At 39.6% G+C, this 26,433-nt stretch overlaps 1 protein-coding gene across 5 annotated transcripts in view; it reads left to right on the forward strand.

Annotated features, from left to right (window-relative positions):
* Positions 1 to 26,433, forward strand: part of CUL2 (cullin 2) — a 73,554-nt gene that overhangs the window by 9,970 nt on the left and 37,151 nt on the right. For 4 of the 5 annotated variants that reach the window (XM_018057047.1, XM_018057044.1, XM_018057046.1 and 1 more), the window contains 5 exons: positions 7,687 to 7,827; positions 13,160 to 13,262; positions 16,356 to 16,450; positions 22,401 to 22,506; positions 23,175 to 23,257. In XM_018057047.1, the coding sequence (XP_017912536.1) occupies positions 7,709 to 7,827; positions 13,160 to 13,262; positions 16,356 to 16,450; positions 22,401 to 22,506; positions 23,175 to 23,257 (506 nt within the window). In that variant the 5' untranslated portion in view covers positions 7,687 to 7,708. Of the gene's footprint in view, positions 1 to 2,657; positions 2,766 to 7,686; positions 7,828 to 13,159; positions 13,263 to 16,355; positions 16,451 to 22,400; positions 22,507 to 23,174; positions 23,258 to 26,433 lie in introns of those variants that run through there. The other variant, XM_013968550.2, reaches the window with a different exon arrangement.

Raw genomic sequence — 26,433 nt, forward strand, 5'->3', positions numbered from 1 at the left:
ATCTTTTGTATTTCTGCTATTGCTGGCAACTTTGTTTTCTTTGAAACATTGTTGGGGTGGGAATTTTGTCAGGCTGTGTTAACACATCATAACACATTGTCAGGCTGTGTTTCAGAACTCTTTGAGCATCTGTACTTCAAAGCTAAGATTCTTGGGAGAAAGGAAAGGTTAGTGCGTTTGTGCATAATCAGTTGCTCAGTCATGTCCAACTCTTCTGTGAGTCCGTGGACCCACCAGGCTTCTCTGTCCATGGGATTCTTCAGGCAAGATTACTGGAGTGGGTTGCTATCTCCTCCTCCAGGGGATCTCTTTCAGTGTTCCGGGGAGTGAGGTAGGTGTGTGAAGAGAAAAAAGGAAAAGAGATTTTAGAACATTGCTGTCAGAAATCTAGATAACTTATCAATTTGATTTTTGTCTTTAGCTTGGATTACCTAGCTATTCTCTGTAGAGCTAGTAACTGATTAGAAAATGTTTGTTGTCAGAATACTAGTCAAGTATCTGTCCTGAGTCTCTGACAATCAGTGATTTGATGTATGTTTTTATATTTTTTACTTTTGCAGCAACCATACACTATGTAGCTTGATGAGTATGTCTGCTTTCACTTGGCATAATGCTTTTGAGAATCCTCTGCTGTTGTCCACATATCAGTGATTTGTCGACTTTAATACTGGATAGTATACTGTTGTGTGAATTCACCGCATTTTGTTTTCCATCCACTAGTTGATGGGACATTTGGGTTTGTGCACTTTAGTTATTAATAAAGGTGCTCTGAAAATTCGTGTTTAGGTTTTCCTGTAAGTGTATGTCTTCATTTCTCTTGTGTAAATACCCAGAAATGGAGTTGCTGGATCCCATGGAAAGTATATGCTTAACTTTAATAGAAACTGCCTAAGTGGTTATTAGGCAGCTTGTCACTGTTTAGTATATTAGCTGTGGGCTTGCCTTATATGACCTTTATTATGTTGAGGTACATTCCCTCTATGCCCACTTTGTTGAGAGTTTTTGTTATAAATGAATGTTGAATTTTGACAGATGCTTTTTCAGCATCTGTTGAGATCATCATGTGATTTTTCATTGTTCATTTTATTAATGTCACTGATTGATCTGTGGATGTTGAACCTTGTATCCCTGGAATATATCACAGTTGATCATGGTGTATCAATCCTTTTAATGTGTTGTTGAATTTGACTTGCTAAATTTTTTTTTGGCAGATTTTTGCATCTATGTTCATCAGGAATACTGGCCTGTAGCTTTCTTTTCTTTTTGGTGTGTGTATATTTTTTTTTTATTTTGATACCCATTTTGTTTGTTTATCTTAAAAACTTTGTATTTTGTATTGAGATATAGCTGATAACAAGTATAAAAGTTTCAGGTGAACAGCGAAGGGACTCAGCCATACATACATATGTATCTAGATTTTCTTCTCTTGGAGTGTCCTTTGGTAATCATGATAATACTGGCCTTGTAACATGAGTTTGGAAGTATCCTTCCTTCTTTTTTTTTTCTTGGAAAGAACCCTCCTGGAGCCCTTTGTTCTGTGTCTGTATAGACAGGTTGTTTTTAAAATCTGTCAAGCTTCTGTCCTGAAAAATTCCGGTTCCTCTCTTCTGTGTTAGATCCCTCTGTTTCTGGGATCCCAAGCCTTTCTTGGTTTGTTAATTTCCTCCTGATAGAGAATATCTTCCAGTAGATTCCTGAGTAAAATGATTTCATATAGATTATTTGCTACCACTCTGGATAGAGAATTCTAGGTGATTAGTCGTTTTCCCCTGAGCATTTTGAAGCCGTTGCTTTGTATTACCTTCCAGCATCCAGTGTTGCAATTGTAAATCTAGATATAATTTATAGTCTGTTGTGACTTTTTTCTTTTCTGGAAAATTATAAACTCCTTTCTTTATCCTCAGTGGTTTAGTATGCCAAAAAGTGGTGCCTTGTTATTTTTAAAATCAAATATTCTGGGTACTCAGTATGCCCTTCTGGGTTGGAAAACTAATGTTCATTAGTTCTGTAGTATTTTTTCTTTGATAATTACCTCTCATTCTGATTTTCTAGAATGCATATTAATTGAATGTTAGATCTTTTGGATTAGTAATACTTAAAAAAAACCTTTCTGATTCTGATTTCTTTTATGTGCTCCCCACTCATCCTCATATTTGTGGAACTGTTAATGATGATGGTAAAGATTTTTTTTAAACCCTTTTACTTTGATAAATTGCAGACATATACAGAGAATGAATAGTTTAATAATGCCTAATGTACTTGTCACTCACTCTCAACAATTATCAAACAGTTCATAAAGAAGCTGTTTAATTTTGAGGTAGGTCAGATAGCATTTATTACATTCATAAGTATTTTGGGATGTGTCTTTGACAGATAAGAACTCTCATTTTTAAAGCTCTCATAATTGTTATAAAAAATATTTTTAAGGTCATGAAATAGCCCCTCAGTGTTTTCAGATTCCAGGGTTATCATAAATATGAATTTTAAAAAGGAGCGTAAATCTAGATCCAAATAGGAACAATCATACTATGGTAGATTAAATGTGCCTTTTCAGTCTATTTTAGTTTAATTTCTCCTCCGTAAATGTCTCTCACTCTCATTTTCTCTTCTCTGTCTTATGTATGTGCATAATTTTCTCCGCCCATGGGATTCTCCAGGCAAGAGCACTGGAGTGGGGTGCCATTGCCTTCTCCATAATTTATTGAAGAAATCTGATTATCCAGTGGTTTCCTGTAGTCTGGATTTTGCTGACTTGCAGGTTGATGGTTAGTAATGTTTGTATATATATTATGTATCACATAGGAGGAATTCAGAGGGTATTTAATGAACAGTAAGGTTAATGATAAATTGTAATTTTCTTATTAATAAGTATTTGTAGCAATTGTAACTTAAGTTGTGTTAACAGTATCTTTAGAAGAAAACTTTGTTGATGTCAGTGTGAAAAGAACTTACTAATACATTTAAAAAACTTTTAACTCAAAAATATTGATATTAAACTAGGTACTTTAATTTTGGAGGACTCATCACATATCATATCAAACATAATAGAATGAATCCAAGTACAGCCAAGCAGTGAGATGCTATTTGCCTAGTTACTCGGTTGTGTCCGACTCTTTGCGACCCCATAGACTGTGGCCTGCGAGGCTCCTCAGTCCATGGGATTCTCCAAGCAAAGAATGCTGGAGTGGGTTGCCATTTCCTTCTCCAAGAAATGCTACTAGGATTAAAGAAATCCTTATGTGTTAATATGGAATGCTTTTCCAAATGTACTGTTAAGTGAATATATTAAGTGGTGTGATGCCATTTATATAAAACAGGTAAAGAAAGACCATCTCTATATCCAAAAATGTAAAAAGGGGAAATAATGACATATATGCATAAAATACTCCCAGACACATATAATAGATTCCCCTAGTGATGGGACCTGGTGACTCTAACATAGGAGTGAGAGGGAGACTGAGATTTCAGAGTTTGCAATCATGGAAATGTACCTGTTCTCCCCTACATTCCCCTCCATATTAAATTGCTCCAGAATTTTTGGTACAGTTATTTCACCGTAAGTGCTTTAACAGCTTTATTGAGTTATCCTTCGCATACCATTCAGTGTACTCATTTGAACTGTACAGTTCAGTGGTTTTTAGCACATGTGAGGGTTGTGCAAACATGGTGACAATCAGTTTTAAAACATTTTCATCACCTAATTAGCAGTCACTTCCCATTTTTCTCCAGGTCCTCTAACCCTGTGCAAACACTAAAATACTTCCTGTGTCTGCTGATCTGTCTTTTCTAGATATTTCATGTAAATGGAACCCTGTAATAGGCAGTCTTTTATGACCAACTTCATTCACAGAGTATGCTTTGGAGGTTTATATATGTTGTAGCATCAGTCAGTACTCCATTCCTTTGTACTACAGAGTAATCATTGTATGGACTTAGTACATTTTATTTATCCATTTTTTACTTGATAGACATTTGAGTGACTTCCACTTTTTTGGCCTTTATGAATAAATGCTGTTATGAACATTCGTGTCCACGTTTTTGTGTTACTTTATTTTATTTTGTTAATTTTTGGCTGGGCTGGGTCTCTGTTGCTGTGGGGCTCTTCTCTAGTTGTGGTGCCTGGGCTTCTCACTGCCGTGGCTTCTGTGTGTTGCAGAGCAAGGCTGTACGGCACTTGAGCTTCGGTAGTTGTGGCAAATGGGGTCAGTAGTTGCGGCTCCTAGGCTTTAGTTGCTCTGTGGCATGTGGGATCTTCCTGGATCAGGATTGAACTGGAGTCTCTTGCATTGCCAGGTGGATTCTTTATCACTGAGCCACCAGGAAAGCCCCATGTCCAAGTTTTTGTGTGGACATGTTTTCTCTTGCATAGGAGTGAATTACTGAGTCACGTGGTAGCTCTGCGTTTATATAAATCACTTTTGTAATTATTATTAACAGCCGTACGATACTTAGAAATGGTGCTCTCAGTGAGAAAATCTAATCTATGAATCATTTTCAAATGTAATGAAAATTTCATAAATGTTATTGTCATAACATTTCTTTCTTTGCCCTCTGTTTTTTACACCCTTATTTAAATTCTCCATGAGTAAATGATCATTTAAACAATTTAAGTAAGATGAAGGAGCACACATTTTATTTAAGGAGCTTAAATAAAGGAGCTTTCTATTGGGTAGGCGTAGAAGCTAATCGACTGTTTCAGCATACTTCCTGTTACTGGTTTGTTAGTTTTTAGTGTATTTCCCTTGGCTGATGCTTCTCTCACCTTGGTGTTCACATTTTTCATCCATCTAAGAGTGGATTATCACTGTACATAAACCCATTCTCTCTGTTCTCAACAGAGAAATCAATGCCAGTCTGATTCTGCTAAAACTTGAATAAAGCTAAAAGGTAATCGACGCGACCATTAAAATAATGTATGAGCAGGGTGTGTGGTATGATCCCATTCTTATAGGGGGAGGAATGGAATGTGAAGCAAACAGTGATAGCTTTTTGGTACACAGTTACACAGTAGTCTCCTTACCCTGAGGAAGCACTCAGATAATCATGGCTCAGTTCAGTTCAGTTGCTTAGTCGTGTCTGACTCTATGACTCCGTGGACTGCAACATGCCAGGCTTCCTTGTCTATCATCAACTCCTGGAGCTTGCTCAAATTAATGTCCATCGAGTTGGCTGAGGGTAGTTTAATCCTCTAATAGTGGTTAAAGAGAGTTCTTAAGTCATACAGAAGAGGACACCTTACCTAGCTTAAGTAGGCCCAGGAAATTTCTAAAAAGCTAATACTCTGGGCCAAGGCTAAAAGATCAGTAGGAGTTAGGTGAATGGATTGAAAGGAGGAGGCATGGAGAAGAGAAGAATTTTAGGTACAGAAAGCAATCAGGGTAACACTCAGTGTTTGTGAATCAACCTGTTGTGTTCAGTGACCTCTAAGCAAAGAAGTTTCCAGATTATGATGCCAAGGAAAGGAGTCCCATGGGAAGAGCAAGGTGAGGATGGGCTTCAGTCCAAGGTCACATCATGGAAGCTTGATGATCCTGTTGCCAATGAGCTTAAACCAGATGCTATCCATAGTGGAAAATCTCAAGCTGTTTTAAGTACCAGAGTGACATGGTCAGCTCTGTGGTTTAGGTAGGTTATTTTTGTTGCTGAATGCCAGATCCAAGAGTCTAACTTTCTTGAAAGTCAAGAACTCTGTTGACCACTGTTATCCTCACCTAGTACAATGCCTGGCAGGTATCTAAGTACTCACTAAGGATGTTACTAAGTCTGCTGGAGTAGGACATGGCAACCCACTCCTAGTATTCTTGCCTGGGAAATCCCATGGACAGAGAAACCTGGTGGGCTACAGTTCATGGGGTCGCAAGGAGTCGGCCATCACTGAGCACACAGCACATAGTTGTATATGTCAGTTGAGGGGAGGGGTTCCAGCGCAGGTCTGAATCCTGATGCCATCAATAAATAGCTCTGTGACTTAAAGCAAGTTTGTTAATCAGCATGTAATTAGTTTTCTTATCCAGAAAATGGAGGGAACAGTGGGCCCTACTTCCGATTGTTGGGAGGATTAAGTGACTTTATATAAAGCACTTAGATTTGTGTTTGGCTCATAGTAAGTATGGGCTTCCCTGATAGCTCAGTTGGTAAAGAATCTGCCTGCAGTGCAGGAGACCCTGGTTCAATTCCTGGGTCAGGAAGATCTGCTGGAGAAGGGATAGGCTACCCGCTCCAGTATTCTTGGGCTTCCTTTGTGGCTCAACTGGTAAAGAATCTGCATGCAGTGTGGGAGACCTGGGTTTGATCCCTGAGTTGGGAAGATCCCCTGGAGAAGGGAAAGGCTACCTACTCCAGTATTCTGGCCTGGAGAATTAATTCCATGGACTATATAATCCATGGGGTCGCAAAGAGTCAGACACAACTGAGCGACTTTCACTTTCATAGTAAGTACTGTATAACAGTTATTAGTACTTCTTTGATAAAAGATGAATGCAAACTGGAACTGTTGGAGGCCTGACCCCAGAGCTTTCATGGGGTTGCACAAGAATGGAAGGATTTAAGAAAATCCCACACAGTTAGATAGGATGTGTGAAAAGCATGAGAAGTTAAGGTTAATTTTCTGATTTAAAACTGGAGCTTTAGGTTCCCCTCTTCCCCCAAATACACACACACACACACACACACACACACACACACACACACACACACACACTCACTCAGGGATTACTGCTAGTTAAGAGGAAATTTAAGGCCTGGTCGTTGACAGAAGAGAGTTGATTCAGTGTGGCACACCCTCTTTGGGCTTTTGTTTGACCTCTCTGATTCCTTTTCTTCTCTTCCTTGAAGTCTGTTACCTGGACCCCTCTGGAATTCTTTTCTTTGCCACAGAAGACGGGTCCAGAGCCTCCTCCAGTTCGTGGACCATGCAACTGGTCTCTTGTCTCATTTCCTTTCTCTCTATGCATTCTGCCTTCTCCCTGCTGTCTCTTTACCTCCTTTTTTCCCCACAGTGGGACACAAAGAAGAAAAATGTTTCCTTCTTGTTTGGCCCTGGCTACAGACTAACTTGGTGCTTCACAGTCCCGGTAATAAGGGAAAACTTCGGGGAGAATGTGAAGGCTTGGGCTGGAAAAATGCTCCCTTGTGCAATTAAATGTGGCTTTACAAGGTTTTTCTTTTAATTCTGTTCTAGTGTGTTATGGAGAAGGATTTGGAATCCAGCTAAACTGATGCTTTAAGAAAAGAAACCCTTTAATGGTTTTGTGTTTCCTCATATATGGGCTTGGTCCCCAGTTTAAGGAGTGCAAACCACGAGGATTTGGGGCCGAAGCCTTTTTGTCTTGACCGAGTATCTGCTGTGCATTTCTCATGTTGGAGTTTAACTTTTTGGCTCATTGAGTCCCAGCTTCTTTCTGTCAGCACGTGAAGCTTCTCATTCTTTGGACCACCCTGAATTATAAATAATTTGTGTTAAAAGCTCTCTATTTCTTAGAGTTTGTAGTGAATACAAACATTCTGAAGGATTCCTTGTCAGGACAGGCATGAAAAGATGGCAGCCAACGTTGATTGTTCTCACCACATGCCAGGCTCTGTTTCACGCCTTTCTGCATCCTGCTGTCTAATGATGCGATTGTTTTAGAGACAAGTGACTGACCCCGTGTAATTCATGCTAATGTTAGGATTGTCTTTAATTAACAGATTTCAACACTAAACTTGCACAATGTCTTTGAAACCAAGAGTAGTGGATTTTGATGAAACCTGGAACAAACTCCTCACGACAATCAAAGCTGTGGTCATGTTGGAGTACGTGGAAAGAGCAACGTGGAATGACCGCTTCTCGTATCCTTTGGTGGCACCTACGCCTGCGCCTGTCAGCAAGCACTCTGGGTTCATAAGCTTGTTGAAAACAGGTTTAAGCTTTCCTAAGTGGAAGAACTTTCCAGTATAACTATTTTCAAATGTATTATTGTTAACAGTTCCAAGTTTATTGCCCGTATGTGGCAGTCAACAATCTTCCATAACCTTTTGTTCAACAAATACTGTACTGAGATTTAGAGTATGTCAGACACCGCTTCAGGCTTTGGGAGTACAGCTGTGAACAAAACAAGCCACTTTCCCTTCATTCTGCTAAAGGAGCCAGGTGTTCAGTTCAGTTCAGTCGCTCAATCGTGTCCGACCCTTTGCGACCCCATCAATCGCAGCACGCCAGGCCTCCCTGTCCGTCACCAACTCCCGGAGTTCACTCAGATTCACGGAAAGCAAACCTAATGCCAGTGCTACTGTTAATCATAACAGGTTAAATATCAGGGCAGTGGGTTGTGGAGGAGTGAAGCAGGGCAAGCATCTGAGTATGGCTGGAGTGTGTGTGCGACTCTGCAGATGGTGGTCAGGGAAGGTCTCTTTGAGGATGGTGGTAAAACTTGAGCAAAGACTAGGACAGAGGGAGGGAGCAGGTCACACAGAGACCTAGGGGCAGCGCTGCAGGCAGGAGCACATTGCACGTTCAGCGGCTGTGAGGCGGAAACAGTTCTTACCTGGGTTGTCTGCATTTGCGAGTTAGGGGTTGTATATGAAAACATAAATTGGTGGTTTCCCTGTGTTCTAAAACCTGCTGCCTTGCATTCCTACATGAAAGCAATCTTATTTTTTAAATTTATATACATGCACATGTATATGTACTATACCTGATATGGAGAAGCTCTATACAGTCAGCTAAAACAAGACCGGGAGCTAACTGTGGCTCAGATCATGAACTCCTTATTGCCACATTCAGATTTAAATTGAAAAAAGTAGAGAAAACCACGAGACCATTCCTGTATGACCTAAATCGAATCCCTTACGTTATACAGTGGAAGTGACAAATAGAGTCAAGGGATTGGGTTCAAGGGATTAGTTCTGATAGAGTGCCTGATGAACTATGGAGGTTTGTGACATTGGACAGGAGGCAGTGATCAGACCACCCCCAAGAGAAAAAATGCAAAAAGGCAAAATGGTTGTCTGGGAAGGCCTTACAAATAGCTGTGAAAAGAAGAGAAGCGAAAGACAAAGGAGAAAAGGAAAGATAAACCCATTTGAATGCAGAGTTCCAAAGAATAGCAGAATAGCAAGGAGAGATAAGAAAGCCTTCCTCAGTGATCAGTGCAAAGAAATAGAGGAAAACAACAGAGTGCGAAAGACTAGTGATCTCTTCAAGAAATTTAGAGACACCAAGGGAACATTTCATGCAAAGATGGGCTCAATAAAGGACAGAAATGGTATGGACCTCACAGAAGCAGAAGATACTAAGAAGAGGTGGCAAGAATGCACAGAACTGTACAAAAAAGATCTTCATGACCCAGATAACCACGATGGTGTGATCACTCACCTAGAACCAGACATCCTGGAATATAAAGTCAAGTGGGCTTTAGGAAGCATCACTATGACCAAAGGCTAGTGGAGGTGATGGAATTCCAGCTGAACTATTTCAAATCCTGAAAGATGATGCTGTGAAAGTGCTGCACTCAATATGCCAGCAAATTTGGAAAACTCAGCAGTGGCCATAGGATTGGAAAAGGTCAATTTTCATTCCAATCTCAAAAAAAGGCAATGCCAAAGAATGCTCAAACTACCGCACAATTGCGCTCATCTCACACGCTAGTAAAGTAATGCTCAAAATTCTCCAAGCCAGGCTTCAGCAATATGTGAACCGTGAACTTCCATATGGTCAAGCTGGTTTTAGAAAAGGCAGAGGAACCAGAGATCAAATTGCCAACATCTGCTGGATCGTGGAAAAAGCAAGAGTTCCAGAAAAACATCTATTTCTGCTTTATTGACTGTGCCAAAGTCTTTAACTGTGTGGATCACAACAAACTTTGGAAAATTCTTAGAAATGGGAATACCAGACCACCTGACCTGCCTCCTGAGAAATCTGTATGCAGGTCAGGAAGCAACAGTTAGAACTGGACATGGAACAACAGACTGGTTCCAAATAGGAAAAGGAGTACGTCAAGGCTGTACATTGTCACCCTGCTCATTTAACTTCTATGCAGAGTACATCATGAGAAACGCTGGGCTGGAAGAAGCACAATCTGGAATCAAGATTGACGGGACAAATATCAATAACCTCAGATATGCAGATGACACCATGCTTATGGCAGAAAGTGAGAAAGAACTAAAGAGCCTCTTGATGAAAGAGAGTGAAAAAGTTGACTTAAAACTCAGCATTCAGAAAACTAAGATCATGACATCTGGTCCTGTCACTTCATGGCAAATAGATGGGGAAACAATGGAAACAGTGTCAGACTTTATTTTGGGGGGCTCCAAAATCACTGCCAATGGTAACTGCAGCCATGAAATTAAAATATGCTTGCTCCTTGGAAGAAAAGCTATGACCAACCTAGATAGCATATTAAAAAGCAGAGACATTACTTTGCTAACAAAGGTCCGTCTAGTCAAAGCTGTGGTTTTTCCAGTGGTCATGTATGGATGTGAGAGTTAGACTATGAAGAAAGCTGGGAGCCGAAGAATTGATGCTTTTGAGCTGTGGTGTTGGAGAAGACTCTGAAGAGTCCCTTGGACTGCAAGGAGATCAAACCAGTCAATCCTAAGGGAAATCAGTCCTGAATATTCATTGGAAGGACTGATGCTGAAGCTTGAAACTCCAATACTTTGGCCACCTGATGTGAAGAACTGACTCATTTGAAAAGACCCTGATGGTGGGAACAATTGAAGGCGGGAAGAGAAAGGGACAGCAGAGGATTAGATGGTTGCATGGCATCATGACGCGATGGACACGAGTTTGAGTAAGTTCCGGGAGTTGGTGATGAACGGGGAGGCCTGGTGTGCTGCAGTCCATGAGGTTGCAAAGAATCAGACACAACTGAGTGACTGAACTGAACTGAATATAATGTATGTATATGAAAGTGAAAGTCACTCAGTCATGTCCGACTCTTTGCGACCTCTTGACCTGTACAGTCCATGGAATTCTCCAGGCTAGAATACTGAAGTGGGTAACCTTTCCCTTTTGCAGGGGATCTTCCCAACCCAGGGATTGAACCCAGGTCTCCCACATTGCAAATGGAGTCTTTATCAGCTGAGCCACAAGGGAAGCCCAAGAATACTTGAGTGGGTAGCCTATCCCTTCTCCAGCAGATCTTTCCAACCCCGGAACTGAACATTGCAGGTGGATTCTTTACCAACTGAGCTATCAGGGAAGCCCTAACAGAGGGATCTGCCCTTTCTGAGGTTCGAACTTAGGACCTTCAGATTGAGACTGACATGCTGCCTTCTGTGCTAAGAGGGCAGACATGTATATTATAGCGTTAATGATATCATTATATAGGTAAAAACACAGTGTGACCTCCAGCACCCAGGATATATACTCTGGAGAAAACCCACAGCATTCCAGTACTTTAGCTTCTTAGTATTTGGGAGGTTAAAGCGGTCTCTAGGAACCCTCAGCTGCAGGTAGCTCGGGAGAGGGGTGGGTGGCTGTCTGACCAGCTCTGCCCAGTGTCTGCCAGGCGCTGTGGCTGGGAGGGCCTGGGGGCAGCCCTGGCAGACTGCTGACCTGCCTTCACCACCTACCACAGGGACATTCCACATGAAGGAAGGGAGTAGGGTTGAGGCCTGGTCTCTGGGTTGAAGGGCCCTGTAGGAGGCTTTATGGACTGATAGACCCTGCAGGAACCAGAGACTCTTTCTGTCTAAAGGGAAGATGAGATGTGAAGGTATTATTACATGGGTGAAGGTTCCTGTCGTCTCCTGCTCGCTGCCCCCTCCAGCAGAGCCCTGCGGCTGAAGGATGGCTGCCTCACCGAACAAGGTGTGTGTTCTCCAGAAAGGCTGGGATTTCATAAGAGTGATTCAACTTGTTGTCAATGCCTAACCCAGTTGTTAATATTAAACCGAATGTTGGTACAGGAACAGTGAAGTTCTTTGAATTCATTACTGTTGCAGTTGTCAGTAAGAAACATTTGATAGGCTATCTGTGTTCTAGTCACTACAGATACAGAAAATGATGGTAACTTTTCTAGAAGGCTTCATAGTTTGCAGAGATCTTTTACATTTTTAGTGTTATTTGGTGCCCCAAACACGCCTATCAGACTGGTGGGGCAGATGTGAAAACTGGTACTCAGGAGTAAAGGGACCCACACACGCTGTGCTGGTAATTGATGATGGAGCACAGACTTTATGCAAGATTTCTAGCATCTGATTTCTTGTACTTTCCATTGTATCTAGATGATAATTTATAATGGATTTTGCCTTTGAAGAGCTTATTATTGAACTAGTCTCTTTTAAGTTCTGTGTGTGTGTGGAATATCATGAACTGTTTCTGATTGGAATCTTACTAAAAACTTTAAAAAGTGTTAAAAGTTACTTGTGCATGAATGAGGTTGGGCTAGGCAAGTACTTAGGTACTTCTAAGGCTGTTTTAACTAAAATAATGAGTAAAAAGAGAAGAAGTTGGTCATAGAAGATGACAAGAGAAAATGAGCATAAGTTAAAGAAAATGGAATAATTAAATGTGTTCTTATTCTACAGAATATATAGTTACTTGTTGATTTGTAAATGGCTTTGAGATAGCTAGTTTCCTTGAAAAGTCCCTTCAGTTATTGATATTTCTAAAATGTTTATTGTTTGATCTGTTTAAGATGATCCAATTACTCTTCACCTGATCTTGAGTTTTCTGCTCCTCCCCTGAAATAAAAAAATGTCTGTGCAGACAGCAAACTTGGAATCTCAGTTTTAAAATTTTATTTTGAAAAATAAAGAACTGTGTTCCTAATTGTTCTACGGCCAGTTTTTCTCTTTTTCCTTTTCCTGTTATTTTGCCCAGGAATTGACTTCTGATACTCAGATATTAGGTAGAAATTTTAGCGGTGATAAACCTTTCATATTTTGAAACTGAAAAAAAAAGCCCCCCACCCTCCTCTGAAAATTGTGCAGCACCATATGTTAGTACTTAATTTTTTACAAAGCATTTTTTGGGGTGTGTGACTTATCTTATGTGGTCCTGTCCTGTCACATGTTGGGTCAGTGTCCTTCATTCTGTATGTATCTATATAATCCTAAACTATAAGAGTGAAATAAAGGTTTTTCATTTTTTAACTTGAGTTCTAACTTGAGTTAAATCTCATTTGTTTTAAAGTAATGTTTCCAGTGAATATGAAAACCTTAACAATTTAACTAGAGATATCTATGCTTTATGTGTGGCCTATCCTGAACCCCTTGGAGAAAGACTTTATACGGAAACTAAGATTTTTTTGGAAAATCATGTACGGCATTTGCACAAGGTAAGGACTGCTGTATGTATACATGATGTAAGTGTGTTTATGGCTACATAGTTTTTTGACTAGTTCACTGTTTTCCAGTGCAGAACTTGTATCAAGTTAAGGTTATTTGTTTTGTTTCCTAAATAGCATTTTTCTAAAATGTATTTAAGAGCTATGAGTCAAGCAATGTGTGGTTAGGTTCTCCAAGGGAAATCAGTTTAGTTGCTCAAGGTCATGCTACTAGTAAGTGAGGAGAGTTTCAAATCAAGATTTGTTCAACTTGAAATCAAGTCCTTACATGTTCTTCGGATGGTGTTTGTAGAACCAGGTGTTTTTGTTTTTACTGTCCCTTCCCCACCTCTTGGTGAATCTCTGTAATCAACCTTTTAGCTGCCTCTTAATATCCTATGTTGGAGAAGGCAATGGCACCCCACTCCAGTACTCCTGCCTGGGAAATCCCATGGGCAGAGGAGCCTGGTAGGCTGCAGTCTGTGGGGTCGCGAAGAGTCGGACAAGACTGAGTGGCTTCACTTTCGCTTTTCACTTTCATGCTCTGGAGAAGGAAATGGCAACCCACTCCAGTGTTCTTGCCTGGAGAATCCCAGGGACGGGGGAGCCTGGTGGGCTACCGTCTCTGGGGTTGTACAGAGTCAGACACGACTGAAGTGACTTAGCAGCAATATCTTATGTAAGGTCTTGAAAATCCTAGGATTAGAAAGGAGAATGATAAATGAGGAAGTACGACAGGAACTCCCCGTGACCAGTTGTTTCGGTCAGTGTGCCATGCACATGAGGGACACATCATAGACTTGATGATCTGCATATACGCAGTGAACAGATTTGCAGTATTTGGCTAATGGCAGCATTTCTGACTTATTTCGGATTAGTGATCTTATCAGGAACTGGATGAGATAATTTATTGTTTGAGCTAGAAACTTTTGATCACCTTTTATTAGCCCTGTGACCCTGGGCAACTCACTTAACCTACCTCACTTAACCTGGATTGAACTTTAAGTTCTTTTATCTATAAAATAGAGATAAAGTAACATAAACTGTGTAGTGTGTCTAACCCTGCACATGAGTAGGATGAGGCCTTTTTCAAAGGGTAGTAACCTATAAGTAGAGCACAATTGATCCTGTGATATTTCCCTTGTAACCTTTGATGGAAAGCTAATTTTTCAAAGCCTGTTTTATCTATTTGTTTATTATTATTTCTAAATAGGGCAAGTCCCTAGACTTAGAATTCCTAGGTCTTAAGTCATGAACATTTTTTATTTTTTTGACTTAATGCAGTTGGTCTTCCATATTGGTGGATGTGGAGGCCTGACTGTAGGGGGGTTGAGCCTCTGTGGGTTTTGGTATCCATGGGGCATCCTACAAACAGTCCCTGCTGATACTCAGGAACGACTGTAGTAAGAAAGTTTCTAGATTTATATTTTACCCCACCAGCCGCAGAAGTTCCTAAGGGGGCCCTGTTCCCTAGCATTGTTAATGCTGTGCCATGTCAATTTCTCAGTCCTGTCCGTCTCTGCGATGCCATGGACCATAGCCTGCCAGGCTTTTCTGTCCATGGAATTTCCCAGACAGGAATACTGGAGTTGGTTGCCCTTTCCTACTCTAAGAAGTCTTCCTGACCCCGGGATTGAACCTGTGTCTCCTGCATTGGCAGGTGGATTCTGTTCCACACTGTGCTACCTGGGAAGTGTGGCCTTATTAATAGTGGTTGGTATTTTTAATTTACTTACCACATGGTAGGCAAAAAAAGTACTATTTGTCGGCTGTTCATATCATTGTGAGCTTTAATTGTTTAAATCCCAAGTTTAAAAGCATAGCATTTGATCAGAGTTACTAGAAGAGCATTGAGATCAGGACTTGCCCAAGGTCACATGGACAGTTGATGGAAGGACAGTTGAGGTACAAGAAGCAGTGACTCTGGGAATGTCCGTCCTAGTCAGTGAATTTTTGTTGCTATACTGAATTTCAATTAAAATTAACTTTTTAAATACCAGGCCTCAGATTCAGCTTGATTTTCATTTTTCAAAAGACAGTAGGCTTTTATTTTTATTTTACTTGGAGAATGTGGAAAATTGTCAATTTTCATAGTCTTATTCAGAGAAGTGAATACTGTGAGGTGATGACGTACAACTAGCAATCTGATCAAAATTGATGGACATGAGGAAAAAGAGAGATACATGGCAATAGAATTACATTCGGTTTTAATCTGACCTAGTATTTTAGCCCAAGGAACAGCATCAAACCATTACATTTTATTTTTTTATCTTAGGAAATGAAGCATTTACTCTGTAATGTGGATGTTTCATTTTCATCTCTGAGATGCACATTTTTTTTCCCTAGCTCTTTCATTGTTACTGAAGGTAGTTAAATTATTATTATTATTTTAATTTTAATTTATTTATTTTAATTGGAGGCTAATTACTTTACAATATTGTATTGGTTCTGCCACATATCAACATGAATCCGCCATAGGCGTACACGTGTTCCCCATCCTGAACCCCCCTCCCACCTCCTCCCTGTACCATCCCTCCGGATCATCACAGTGCACCAGCCCCAAGGATCCTGTATCGAACCTGGACTGGTGATTCGTTTCTTATATGATATTATACATGTTTCAATGCCATTCCCCCAAATCATCCCACCCTCTCCCTCTCCCACAGAGTCCAAAGACTGTTCTATACATCTGGGTCTCTCTTGCTGTCTTGCATGCAGGGTTATCGTTACCATCTTTCTAAATTCCATATATATATGCGTTAGTACACTGTACTGGTATTTTTCTGGCTTACTTCACTCTGTATAATAGGCTCCAGTTTCGTCCACCTCATTAGAACTGATTCAAATATATTCTATTTAATGGCTGAGTAATACTCCATTGTGTATATGTAACCACAGCTTTCTTATCCATTCATCTGCTGATGGACATCTAGGTTGCTTCCATGTCCTGGCTAGAAGGTAGTTAAATTAGAATGTAATTTCTAAATATATAATGCTCAAATTATGTCTTTTATGTAAGAACATTAGTTTTTGGTAAATTTCATCGCTTACAAATGAAAATGATCACTGCTTTGTGTGTAAAAAGCGTTTTTCTTCTTTATCTAGAGAGTTCTGGAGTCTGAAGAGCAAGTGCTTGTTATGTACCATAGGTACTGGGAGGAATATAGCAAGGGTGCAGACTATATGGACTGCTTATACAGGTAAGTGCACTTTCTCTTTCACTCCCCTGACAGACGCCTATATTTGGTAGTTGAAGGAGCTTTTGCTTTTATGACCTACTAAAATACACAGAACTGAAGCGTTTCGTGATGTATGGACTTTTCTCTCTGCTAAGGGGACAGGTCTGTAGTGCGGGTCATGTGGATATTTGGGAGCCAGGCCATGTGTGGAAACTTAGTCTGTGAAAACTGAAGCTGTGTTTGATGGCCTAGCTCTGTTTCTTCAGTTGTCTGGGACTGGGTAGCACGCATTAAATCTTGACAGATCTAAAGTGAAGCTTCAGCTTGGATGAAACGTCTAGTGGATCCAAGCCAGCACCCTCCAGCGTGTTCCTGATTGACTCCAGGATTCAGTATTTTATGTCTCATGGAGGTACCCAGCCTCATCTCATCCTGCCATTCCTCCCACCATTCTGTCCGTCTGTCTGGATTGCTTTTCTTCCTTTCCCTGAGTGACTAATCCCCATTCCCTGCCCTGAACTTTTTGCCTTGGTCTCCTGCTTAGATCTCCTGCCTTAACTGCCCCCTCCTGCATGTTCCATGGCCCTCTGGCCGGGTCCTCTCTGACTCATTCACGCCAACGCTGGAAATAGGTACTGGGGTACACAGGCAGAATCCCATTTATTGAAGGATTGTGGATAAATAAAGGAATGATGCTGGCCCCAGTGGCTTGTGATGGCTGCAGTGAGAACTGTGCCCCCTCTGCACTGTGGCTTGGGCCACAGGTGAACCGCTGCCTCAGTTTCTGACTGAGGAGAAACTGAGAAGCCGAGCTGACTTGCACATTTACATGATGCTTTGCAGGAAGCCACACCGGGGCCAAGGTATGGTCACCTCTTCGTGTTTGTCCTTCTTTGCTTTATGCGTTTTTTGTTTCCTTTCGTTTTTATATCACCGTTGGACTTTACTAGATGTAGGTTGCTTATGTTAGAAACTGGAGCTTAATTCTAAATAGCCAGTTGCTCTGTTTCTTCTTAGAAGAGCAAAATGTAATAAAACCAAACCAGAAACCAGCACTGGCTAAGAAAGGCATGGCTTACTGTGGCTTTGGCTTTTATAAAATGGTGTCTGCCATCCATTAAACATCCTGACCATTTGATTTTTTTCCCTACCTCAGCCACCAAAGTTACCTAGTCATAAATAGAACTTTGAGAATTCCTTAGCTGAACTATGAGGGAGACCAGAGGGCGGTTTAAGGATCAGAGTGAAGGCGCATGTGTGCTTCTGCTCCTGCTGAGAAGCTGGGGCCGCTGCTGTACAGATGACAAGAGAAAGCGCTTTACCTGTGTGTGGGCCGCGGGACCCCTCATTAGCTGAGATGCTTCAGCAAAGATCCAAGTTACTTTCCTGTTCTTTCTTAGTTTTCTGAGAGAACATTCTCTTGGTTCTTCTGCATCTCTCTTGACCAAAATCAATCTGGTGCTATTGAAATTAGTACTATTAAAGAACTGTTATTAAGTTTTGTAGTATATATGATGCACACACATATATATATGTGCGTACAGATAAAGCCATATGAGGTGATTTTTTTACAGTGGAGGAAAACTATGGGTCAGAGAGGTTAGATGTCTTTGCTCAAGGTCCCTGAGCTGGAAAAATGACAAGGGGAGAATTTAAACCCAGGTCAGCCTGAGTAAGTCCATTCAACCCCTTCATTCTGCCTAGTCTCATTCTAGATAGAGACTGTAGTCATGTAGGTTCTCTTCTCATTCCTTAGCCACACTCCTTATTCTTTCTAGGATGAGCTCAGTTACTCCTGGTTTTAACTACAACCTGTATATCGATTACCATCAAAATAGACGTTTATTTCAGGTAGCCTCAGTTTCAGAGGAGTAGTCTTACCTGACAGCCTGTACCTCTAAGGTGTTCTGTGGGTACATCATACTGCTGCAGATGTTTACAACTTGTTATCTTTTACGCATACACTGCCCCCAGTAATGCTCATCTCAGTTAATGGTAGTGCTGGACACCCAGATGTATGTGTCAGAAGTCGGTTATCCTTTACCTGAGGTCATCTTCTCTGTCTGATGCCTCTTGGTCAAATCCTGCAAATGTCTCTTAAATTTATTATTTCCTTTGCATTGCTATTATAGTATGGTAGTTTGACTTTTTTTTTTATCATTTCTCACCTGTATATTAATGATAGTGTAACCAGTTTCCCAGCTTTTGATTTCTGATTTATTCTATTTGGTAAATTCCTTAAGTGCAGATTTGGTCACTTAGTACCTTTCCACTGTCTAGCAAAGGCTTAGAGTCAGTGGCTCACGGGATTCACTTGGAGGGCTTTGTCTGACCTCCATGTGGTTGGCTTCGTGTGATGATCATCATTGCTTAATTATACCGGTAGACTGAGTCATGAGATCTCATGGAGGTACATTTGGCAGTAATTAGACGAAAAGTGTTTGATGCTTGTTGGATAGCAGGTTATCCAGGCTATCTTGTTAGCAATCTCAGTCTATAAGGAAATCTGTGTAAAGAAAGGTAAAGGAAAAAAAAAAAGTTTTGTTTCAAAAGTATTTTTAAATATTATTTCGAAGTAATTTCTAGCCTCTTCTTTACTCTGGTTGATTTATAAAATGGATGTGCCTTAGCATAGGTGACTTAAGGATTCTGATCTTAAAGGAAAATAGTAATGTTTCTGTCCCACTTTTCCTGCTACTCCATACCTGTTTAGGCCCTGCTGGCCCTTGATGGAACTGCTGGGACCCAAGGTTATTTTAGTACTAAGTTGTGTCCGACTCTTTGCGACCTCATGGACCGGAGCAATTAGCTTGAGACCTAACAACTCCTGAAATCTAGGAGGTATTAGCATGAGAACAGTCCTTGTAATGCAATTCTCTTAAGATAGCTGAAATGCCTGATTTCTTAGAGGCTTCAAATTTACCTTTAGGCTCTTAGTTCTCATTAGTTAATGCTGTTGGGTTACTGCTAGTACTCCAAAAAAGCAAAGGATAATTATTAACCACTTTGAGCCAGGATGAATTATAAAAATGTGTACTATTGTACAAGTTGCACCTGAGCAATGAGATATTACCTGTGCAAAAGAGTAAAGACTATTTAAAGAATTTATTGGAAGCTGTTTTACGACCTTATAGTATATATATGTTCATTTAAAAACAAATGTGTGCCTAATAAATTCTATTGTAAAGTGTTACAGTGACTTAGAAGTTAAGAATCATGTCTGAATCAAAATGAACAACTACCCTACTTTTTTCAGTTATATATATAAATTATTTTAAAAGTGTCTTTATCAAGCTTAAGCTGTCAAGAGTAGAATATCTGGAATGAGAAGGATCTAGATAATAAAAGTTAGTTTAAAATTTATCCCATGAGGGAAAGAGGATACTGACTGGTCCTCTGAAATAACACAACGTATGAAGCTCCCCTGATACAGAGTACTGGCTCTGAAATATACACACAGACCTTGGGAAGGGATCAGTGAATCTAGACTTCTGCAGATCTAGACTTCAGCAGCTTCTCTTCCAAGTCAGCAGTGCTAAGAAGTTTACATTTAATATAGGAATAAGGGGGCTGCTGTAGGCTCCTGGGTAGGAAGTTGGTATCCTGAAAATAGAGTTTTCAGATGAATGAGAGATGCCAGAAATGGGAAACAGAGACCAGTCATGAGAATGTTGCACTTGATCCAAACGAAGAGTCCACAGATGCCTTGGAAGTAAAAAAAGAAAATAATGGGAGGAGGTGATGAATAGTTTAGAACAGGAGGACCAGCTGATGAAAAGGATATAAAATGGAGCATGAGGTAGGTGGTGCTAACGTTCTAGGTAGGATTGCTGGTGGCCATGGTACACTGACCAGAAAAGGAGGGGTTTGGAGCAGAGGCTCTTTCAGAAAGGCACGTAATGGTGCAGGTATGACAGCTAAGTTCCCCTGCTCAGAAATGTTACATTTCTTCCTGTTGTTATGTCCTGCCGGATGGGTAAGCTCACTGGGCAGAAACTACATTTCTGTTCTCCTTTTTTTCTGTCCCTATTGCCTTGTTGTACCTGGTGTGTAGCACGCAGTTGGTCAGTACTTGCTGAATGAGAGAGGGAACCCTCGTGAATTTTCTGAGTCAGCTCTGCAACTTAGTAGTGGATGGACCTTTGCCGAATTCTTTAAACTCTCTAAGCTGCAGTTTCCTTACACATAAAATGGGGATCTTAATGGTACCACAAATACCTACCTCCTATTATTCAGCCAGCTGCAATGCTTAGAGCTGTCTGTGACGCATAATAGGCACTCCATAAATATTAGTGACTTTTTATTTCCTGGCATTCATGACTTTTATGATCTGGCTCCAGGCTGCTTTTCCAGACTTGGGTTCTACTGTTAGCTTTTGCCATCCATGCTTGCTGGAAAGTTACCCGTTTATTCATTTCGTTAATTCGAAGGAGTATTTTTCAAGGACTGCCTGTCTGCCTGCCACTGTTCTGGACACCATCTGGCAGCCCTCATATTCTAGAGAGTATGTGCAGACAAAGAAAGAACAGGGTTACTTCACATAGTGGCAGGTACTGTGAAGGAAAGGAAACAGTTGTGTATCGGATACTAACTCACTGGGGGTGGGGAGTGAAGGCTGGTTTGGCTTGGGGATCAGGTCAGGCCCGAGAGGTGTGTGAGCCATGACCAGAGTGACCTAGGCCAGAGGCGCCTCCCTGCCCCAGAGAGTCTGGTTTCAGGTGAGGCAGGCGTTCTCTCTAGAGCTGAGGCTTCCTGTCTCTCCTGTTCCCTTATCCTCAGCTGGAAGCATGGTTGGAAACCCAGCAGGAAATTACGGGGGTTATAGTGAGAATGGAAGGGAAGGTTCAGTGTTACTTGGAGGGGAATGACTTTGTCAGCAGTGGACAGAAGGGACCAAAATGTTGACTGAAGCTCCACGGTGTAAGCCCTGGAGGCCAGAGCTTGAAGTGAGTGAAGGTGGGAGGGAAGGTGTGTAAACGGTTGTGGCCTTGTGCTTTATTATTTCCCATCGTTTCCTAGAATTGGCAGAGGAGTCCCGCCGTTGAGATTTTTGTTGTCTTTGCTTTCAGTTTCAGTTGTCTGTGAACACTGAGTAGACCTTTGATTTCGATGCAGCAAACATGTGTGTTTTAATACAGAGATTTCGTGGTTGTTGCCTAAATACTTGTATCGTCAATAGCCGTTTTCACCTTGGCAGAACCTGTCCAACAAATAGTTTTAGGAGGTGAGCATGAAGGGTCTTGTGAAATCTGGGATGGTGGCAAGTGGTTACTTGAATATTGCGCACCCGTTGCACACATTTCCTTTGATCTTAGAACTCTGTTCATCTCAGTGATTCTAGGAGTTCATTACAGTTGGTCTTTCTTTATAAAGCTGTTTCCCTCTGGTTGACACAGTGATCTTACTTCTGTCCATTTTTCCTTCTACCTGTCTATAACAGTCTATTCCATTTTCTTACTTAGTGATTGTGATTTTGTTTTTGGTTCAAAAATGAAAAGTTAGATATTTAATGGTGATAAAATATAAATTAGAGAACTTACTTGAATTTGATCTTTTTAAGCATTTTCTGTTTAATTCTTTGCAAAGTGAATTTGGCTTATTTAAGGAGAATCTGAGAATGAGCAAATTAACTTGTAGAGGGTCTGACCTTGGATAGCAGCTGTTGAGCTCTAAGAGTATTAGAAATTTTTGGAGCAAAACCCTTGAGTTTTTTTAAGTGGGACTGTGGTAATAGGATTTTTTTTTTTTTCCTACCCTTAGAGGTCTTATTTTTTGTCTTTTAGGGCCTTGCAAAGAGAGTTTAGCTGATAATTTTTATCTTTTTTAAAAATTATATTTCTAATTTCTTTGGGGTGTATTACTGAACTATTCTGTAGTTGATTATAACTCTAAAGTTTTTATTCTAAAATTCCAAGTTATTTCTTTCCGACTGATTGTGACATAGCATCTTGATACTACATTTGTTTTCCAGGTATCTCAACACACAGTTTATTAAAAAGAATAAACTGACAGAAGCGGACCTTCAATATGGTTATGGTGGTGTAGATATGAATGAACCACTTATGGAAATAGGAGAGGTAGGAAATCCTTTAAAAGACTGGCAAACATAAGCATGTTTTTATATACTGAAGTAATGTGATTCCCTGTCTTCTTAAGAACACTGAGTTGACTGTCTTAAAATTCTCAAGATTTAAAACATCCTAAATGTTAAATAAATGAAATACTGTTATGATTTACTAAGACTTTCACATAGATGAGAAAAACAGAAAAGATGTGGGAAAAGTATTATTTTAATAATTAAATTAATGGTGGATGAATGACAGAAGGTTAATAGTTTTGCTTTATGAAGAAGCTCATAAAATGTATTTAGAAAATATTGAGACTCTTATAGTTTAAAAAAAAAAAATGTGAAGGACATGGACTTAAAAGAGAACCCAGAAGAGATGAAATAGAAATCTGTGGATGCAGCAAACTTATTTTAACTAAGGTTTTATAAAAATCATTTATTTCTGTAAGATTTTCAGTTCATGATAAAACCTTAATTCTGTTCCTTATTCAGAATGTCTGACATGTGAGCCAGTGTCATTTTAAATTAAGCCATTTATTTTCCTTATGTATATTCAGTTTTTATTTGAATTTTGAAATAAAGTTATAAATACTTCTTCTGATGGGTATTTACTTTTACAAATGTTTAAAGCAAACACTGAGTAATTCAGCCTTGATGATTTTCAATTTTTCCTGGCAGCTAGCATTGGACATGTGGAGGAAATTGATGGTTGAACCACTTCAGACCATCCTTATCCGAATGTTGCTCCGAGAAATCAAAAAGTGAGTGTTGACATAGATCTTAAGTTGGTTCTGATTTGCTGATTGAAATGGTTTAAAATACTGAACACTGGCCTGGCTGTCCACTGCACATAGGCCCCATTTTACTGTAATGACCCTCTTTTTCCATTTTAATAAAGCTAGTATTTTAAAGTGGTTTTATAATCTTTTGGTTTTGGGGGGGGTGGAACCACAAGATTTTACTGTGACATCATATGCTTAGTAAATAAGTAAGTCCCCAAAGGAAATGACTTCTTCTGTAGTCCCGAAACCTCTTGGATCCTGTAGGCAGTGCTGCTGAGTTCTTTGAACATGTTCTCAGTTGAAACCCTGATGACGATAACCTGCTCAGGAAAAGAGATTCTTCCAGTTAGTTGGGTTACCTTTACAACCAGCTAACCCATGAGGCAAATTTATGAGAAAAAGGCTCTAGAATGGTTGATTCTGCTTGTGGCCCAGAGAGGATGGCTTGTCTGAGCTGCTGTGTGAATAGATTGTGGCACAGTGTAAGTTTTCTTGTGGAGTCCAGAGCGGGGCATCCTTGGCTCAGGTGTGGCCTAGCAGATTCTTACTAGACCCTAGGTGACTGGAACTGCTGTGAAGGGAATTCCCTAGACCAGTGAATTGCCACATGATAATGGCCACTCCCTCTGAAGCTGCCTTCAGAAGACCCAAATAGGGAGTTTTTTTATGTGAGCCCCCATTTACTATGAAAAAAAGTTCACCGAAAAGGATAAGACACTGTTTTAATAGTTAATGTTAATACCAAATAGGAAGTATGTGATAGAAATTAATAACTTGTTTTTTAAAAATGGTCACTCACACTTTAATAATACTGTTGTTTCCAAAGGGGAACTGTTTTTTCCTTCCTCTTTTCTCTGCTGAACTATGAATGACTAAAAGGGCGCTCCCAATAAGGGTTTTAGGTTTCCTTTGCTAAAAATATCAACTTTATTCTTAAAATTCAGCTATTTTACAGGTACAATGGAAATATTGTTAAAATTTTCTAAATGCACTTTTTTTTAAAATTTTAAAATCCTTAATTCTTACATGCATTCCCAAACATGAACCCCCCTCCCGCCTCCCTCCCCATAAATGCACTTTTAATGAGTGTCTCTTTTATAACAATTTTGATCCAACCTAGTAAATTTTTCAGTGTGATTGTTAGCTTATTAAAAGTGAATTTAATAAAAAACTAAGGAAAGCATGACTGTGTAAGAAAAACAATAACAACTGTAGGATACTAATTCTGGAAAAGACATAGAGACTATGGTCAGAGACATTAGGCCAGCTCCTTTTAGTTTTGTTGTTATAGTCAATTTCCTTTACAGTATTATTTGACATGCTTTACTAATATCTCATTTATTTTTTTATGTCTGCTTTATTAAGTAGGTATTACCTTACATTTTCTAGTGAGGGGTACTAAGGCTTAGTAATAATAATAAAATATGGAAACTGTGTACCAGGCAGCAGTTGAAGTTTTACATGCTAATCCCATTTAATCCTCGCCACCCTAGGAGACTGGTATGATTTACCATTTATAATGTGTTAATCTTCTTTGACGATTTCAGAAAGTTGAGGGCCATCTCAGCCTTAAGGTAAAGTTATCTGTCAGGCTAATGGGGGATTTTTTCAAAAGCAGACTGTAGATTGCAGAATTTTTTTGTTTGCTTGAGAGAATCAATGAAAAATTCTTAGTTTAATTTTTGTTTTTTGTGGTATCATTAAATGCGTACACACGAAATTTAATTGATAATCGAAAAGTAAAGTTGCTCCTATATAAGGAAGAAAGAAACAAGCGATGGAGTCATAGATTGTGCGTCAGCATATTTTCATAGTGTCTGCTTTACTAAGGAAAGATGGAAGTAACTCTGTTCATACAATAACTTGTCTTTTGTAGTAAAATAGTAGAGTGCCAACTGGGACTTTCAGTATAGTAACAGCCTAACATTGATAATTCTAGTCAATAAAATGCTGTAATTTCATGGATCTAAATGTTACAGTGTAAGAATGTGAAATTGGAGAGAAGAAAGCAGATCAGTTTTTTAATGCAAGTAAAAGGAATTGTTTAGGTACTTAAGGATACTACTGAAAACACAAACTCTTTAATGTTAAATGGATTCAGAATTGCTTTCCTTTTTCCAGTAGCTCTGTAGTTAACTTTCTAGTCAGATAGTCTTTGAGCAAAAATAAAAACTTTAAATAAAATTCTTTGTTCACCTGTGAATTAGGAGCAATTTATAACATAGGCTGCTGTGACTGATTTGTATTTTCTCTGACATGTTCGTAGGCTTTTTATTCTATTTCTAAACTGTTGAGATTTCATTGAGGAAAAAATATAATCGTGGATAAAAATAAAATTTAACGTGTGTGTATTAGTCGCTCAGTTGTCCCTGACTGTTTGCAACTCCATGGACTATAGCCCGTCAGACTCCTCTGGCTATGCAATTCTCTAGGCAAGAATTCTGGAGTGGGTTGTCATTCCTTTCTCCAGGGGATCTTCCTGTTGTTTGATTTTCATTTTTTAACTTGAAAAATTTTATAAAAATATACTTACCCTTGTCTATTATTTGGTTATCATACACGAAAGACAAAATAACTGCTTTTTTTCCTTTTCTTCACCCATTTGTCAGGATAATGAATTGGTTCGCTGTCATCTTCAGAAAGTGGCCAGTTAGCTTTTTCCACCCAGTATATCGTGATGAAACATAAAGACTTAAATATATTTTATTTGTCTCTATTGTCTCAATTTTATTAAAGTTTGAATAGCATCTCTCTAGTTAGTTGGTGCCCGAGTCTTTTTGCTATGACCATTGCCATCCTTGATAACTTTCTTGCTATCTCGTATGTCAGGATGTTTCAGGCTTATCTTGTACATTTTCTTCCTCAGACCTGGCACTAGCTACTTAGTGAAAAACTTAGTTCCAAATACACAAATGATATGTAAATACATTCTTGAAAAACAATGAATGCTCCAGATCTTTTCCTCTCCATGGAGGTAATCCCTGTTTATCATTTGGTTAACTGTCTTTTCAAACTTTTTCCTATGAATTTTTGTATCTATGTACAGAAATAAATACGATACAAAATATTTTTTTGTTTTCTTTTTTCAAGTGTATAATTTTTTCATTTTTTTCTAACTTTTAAAAATCATTTATGACATACTGATTTATCTATCT

Source organism: Capra hircus, chromosome 13 (genome assembly GCF_001704415.2).
Source record: "Capra hircus breed San Clemente chromosome 13, ASM170441v1, whole genome shotgun sequence".
Classification (NCBI taxonomy): Eukaryota; Metazoa; Chordata; class Mammalia; order Artiodactyla; family Bovidae; genus Capra; species Capra hircus.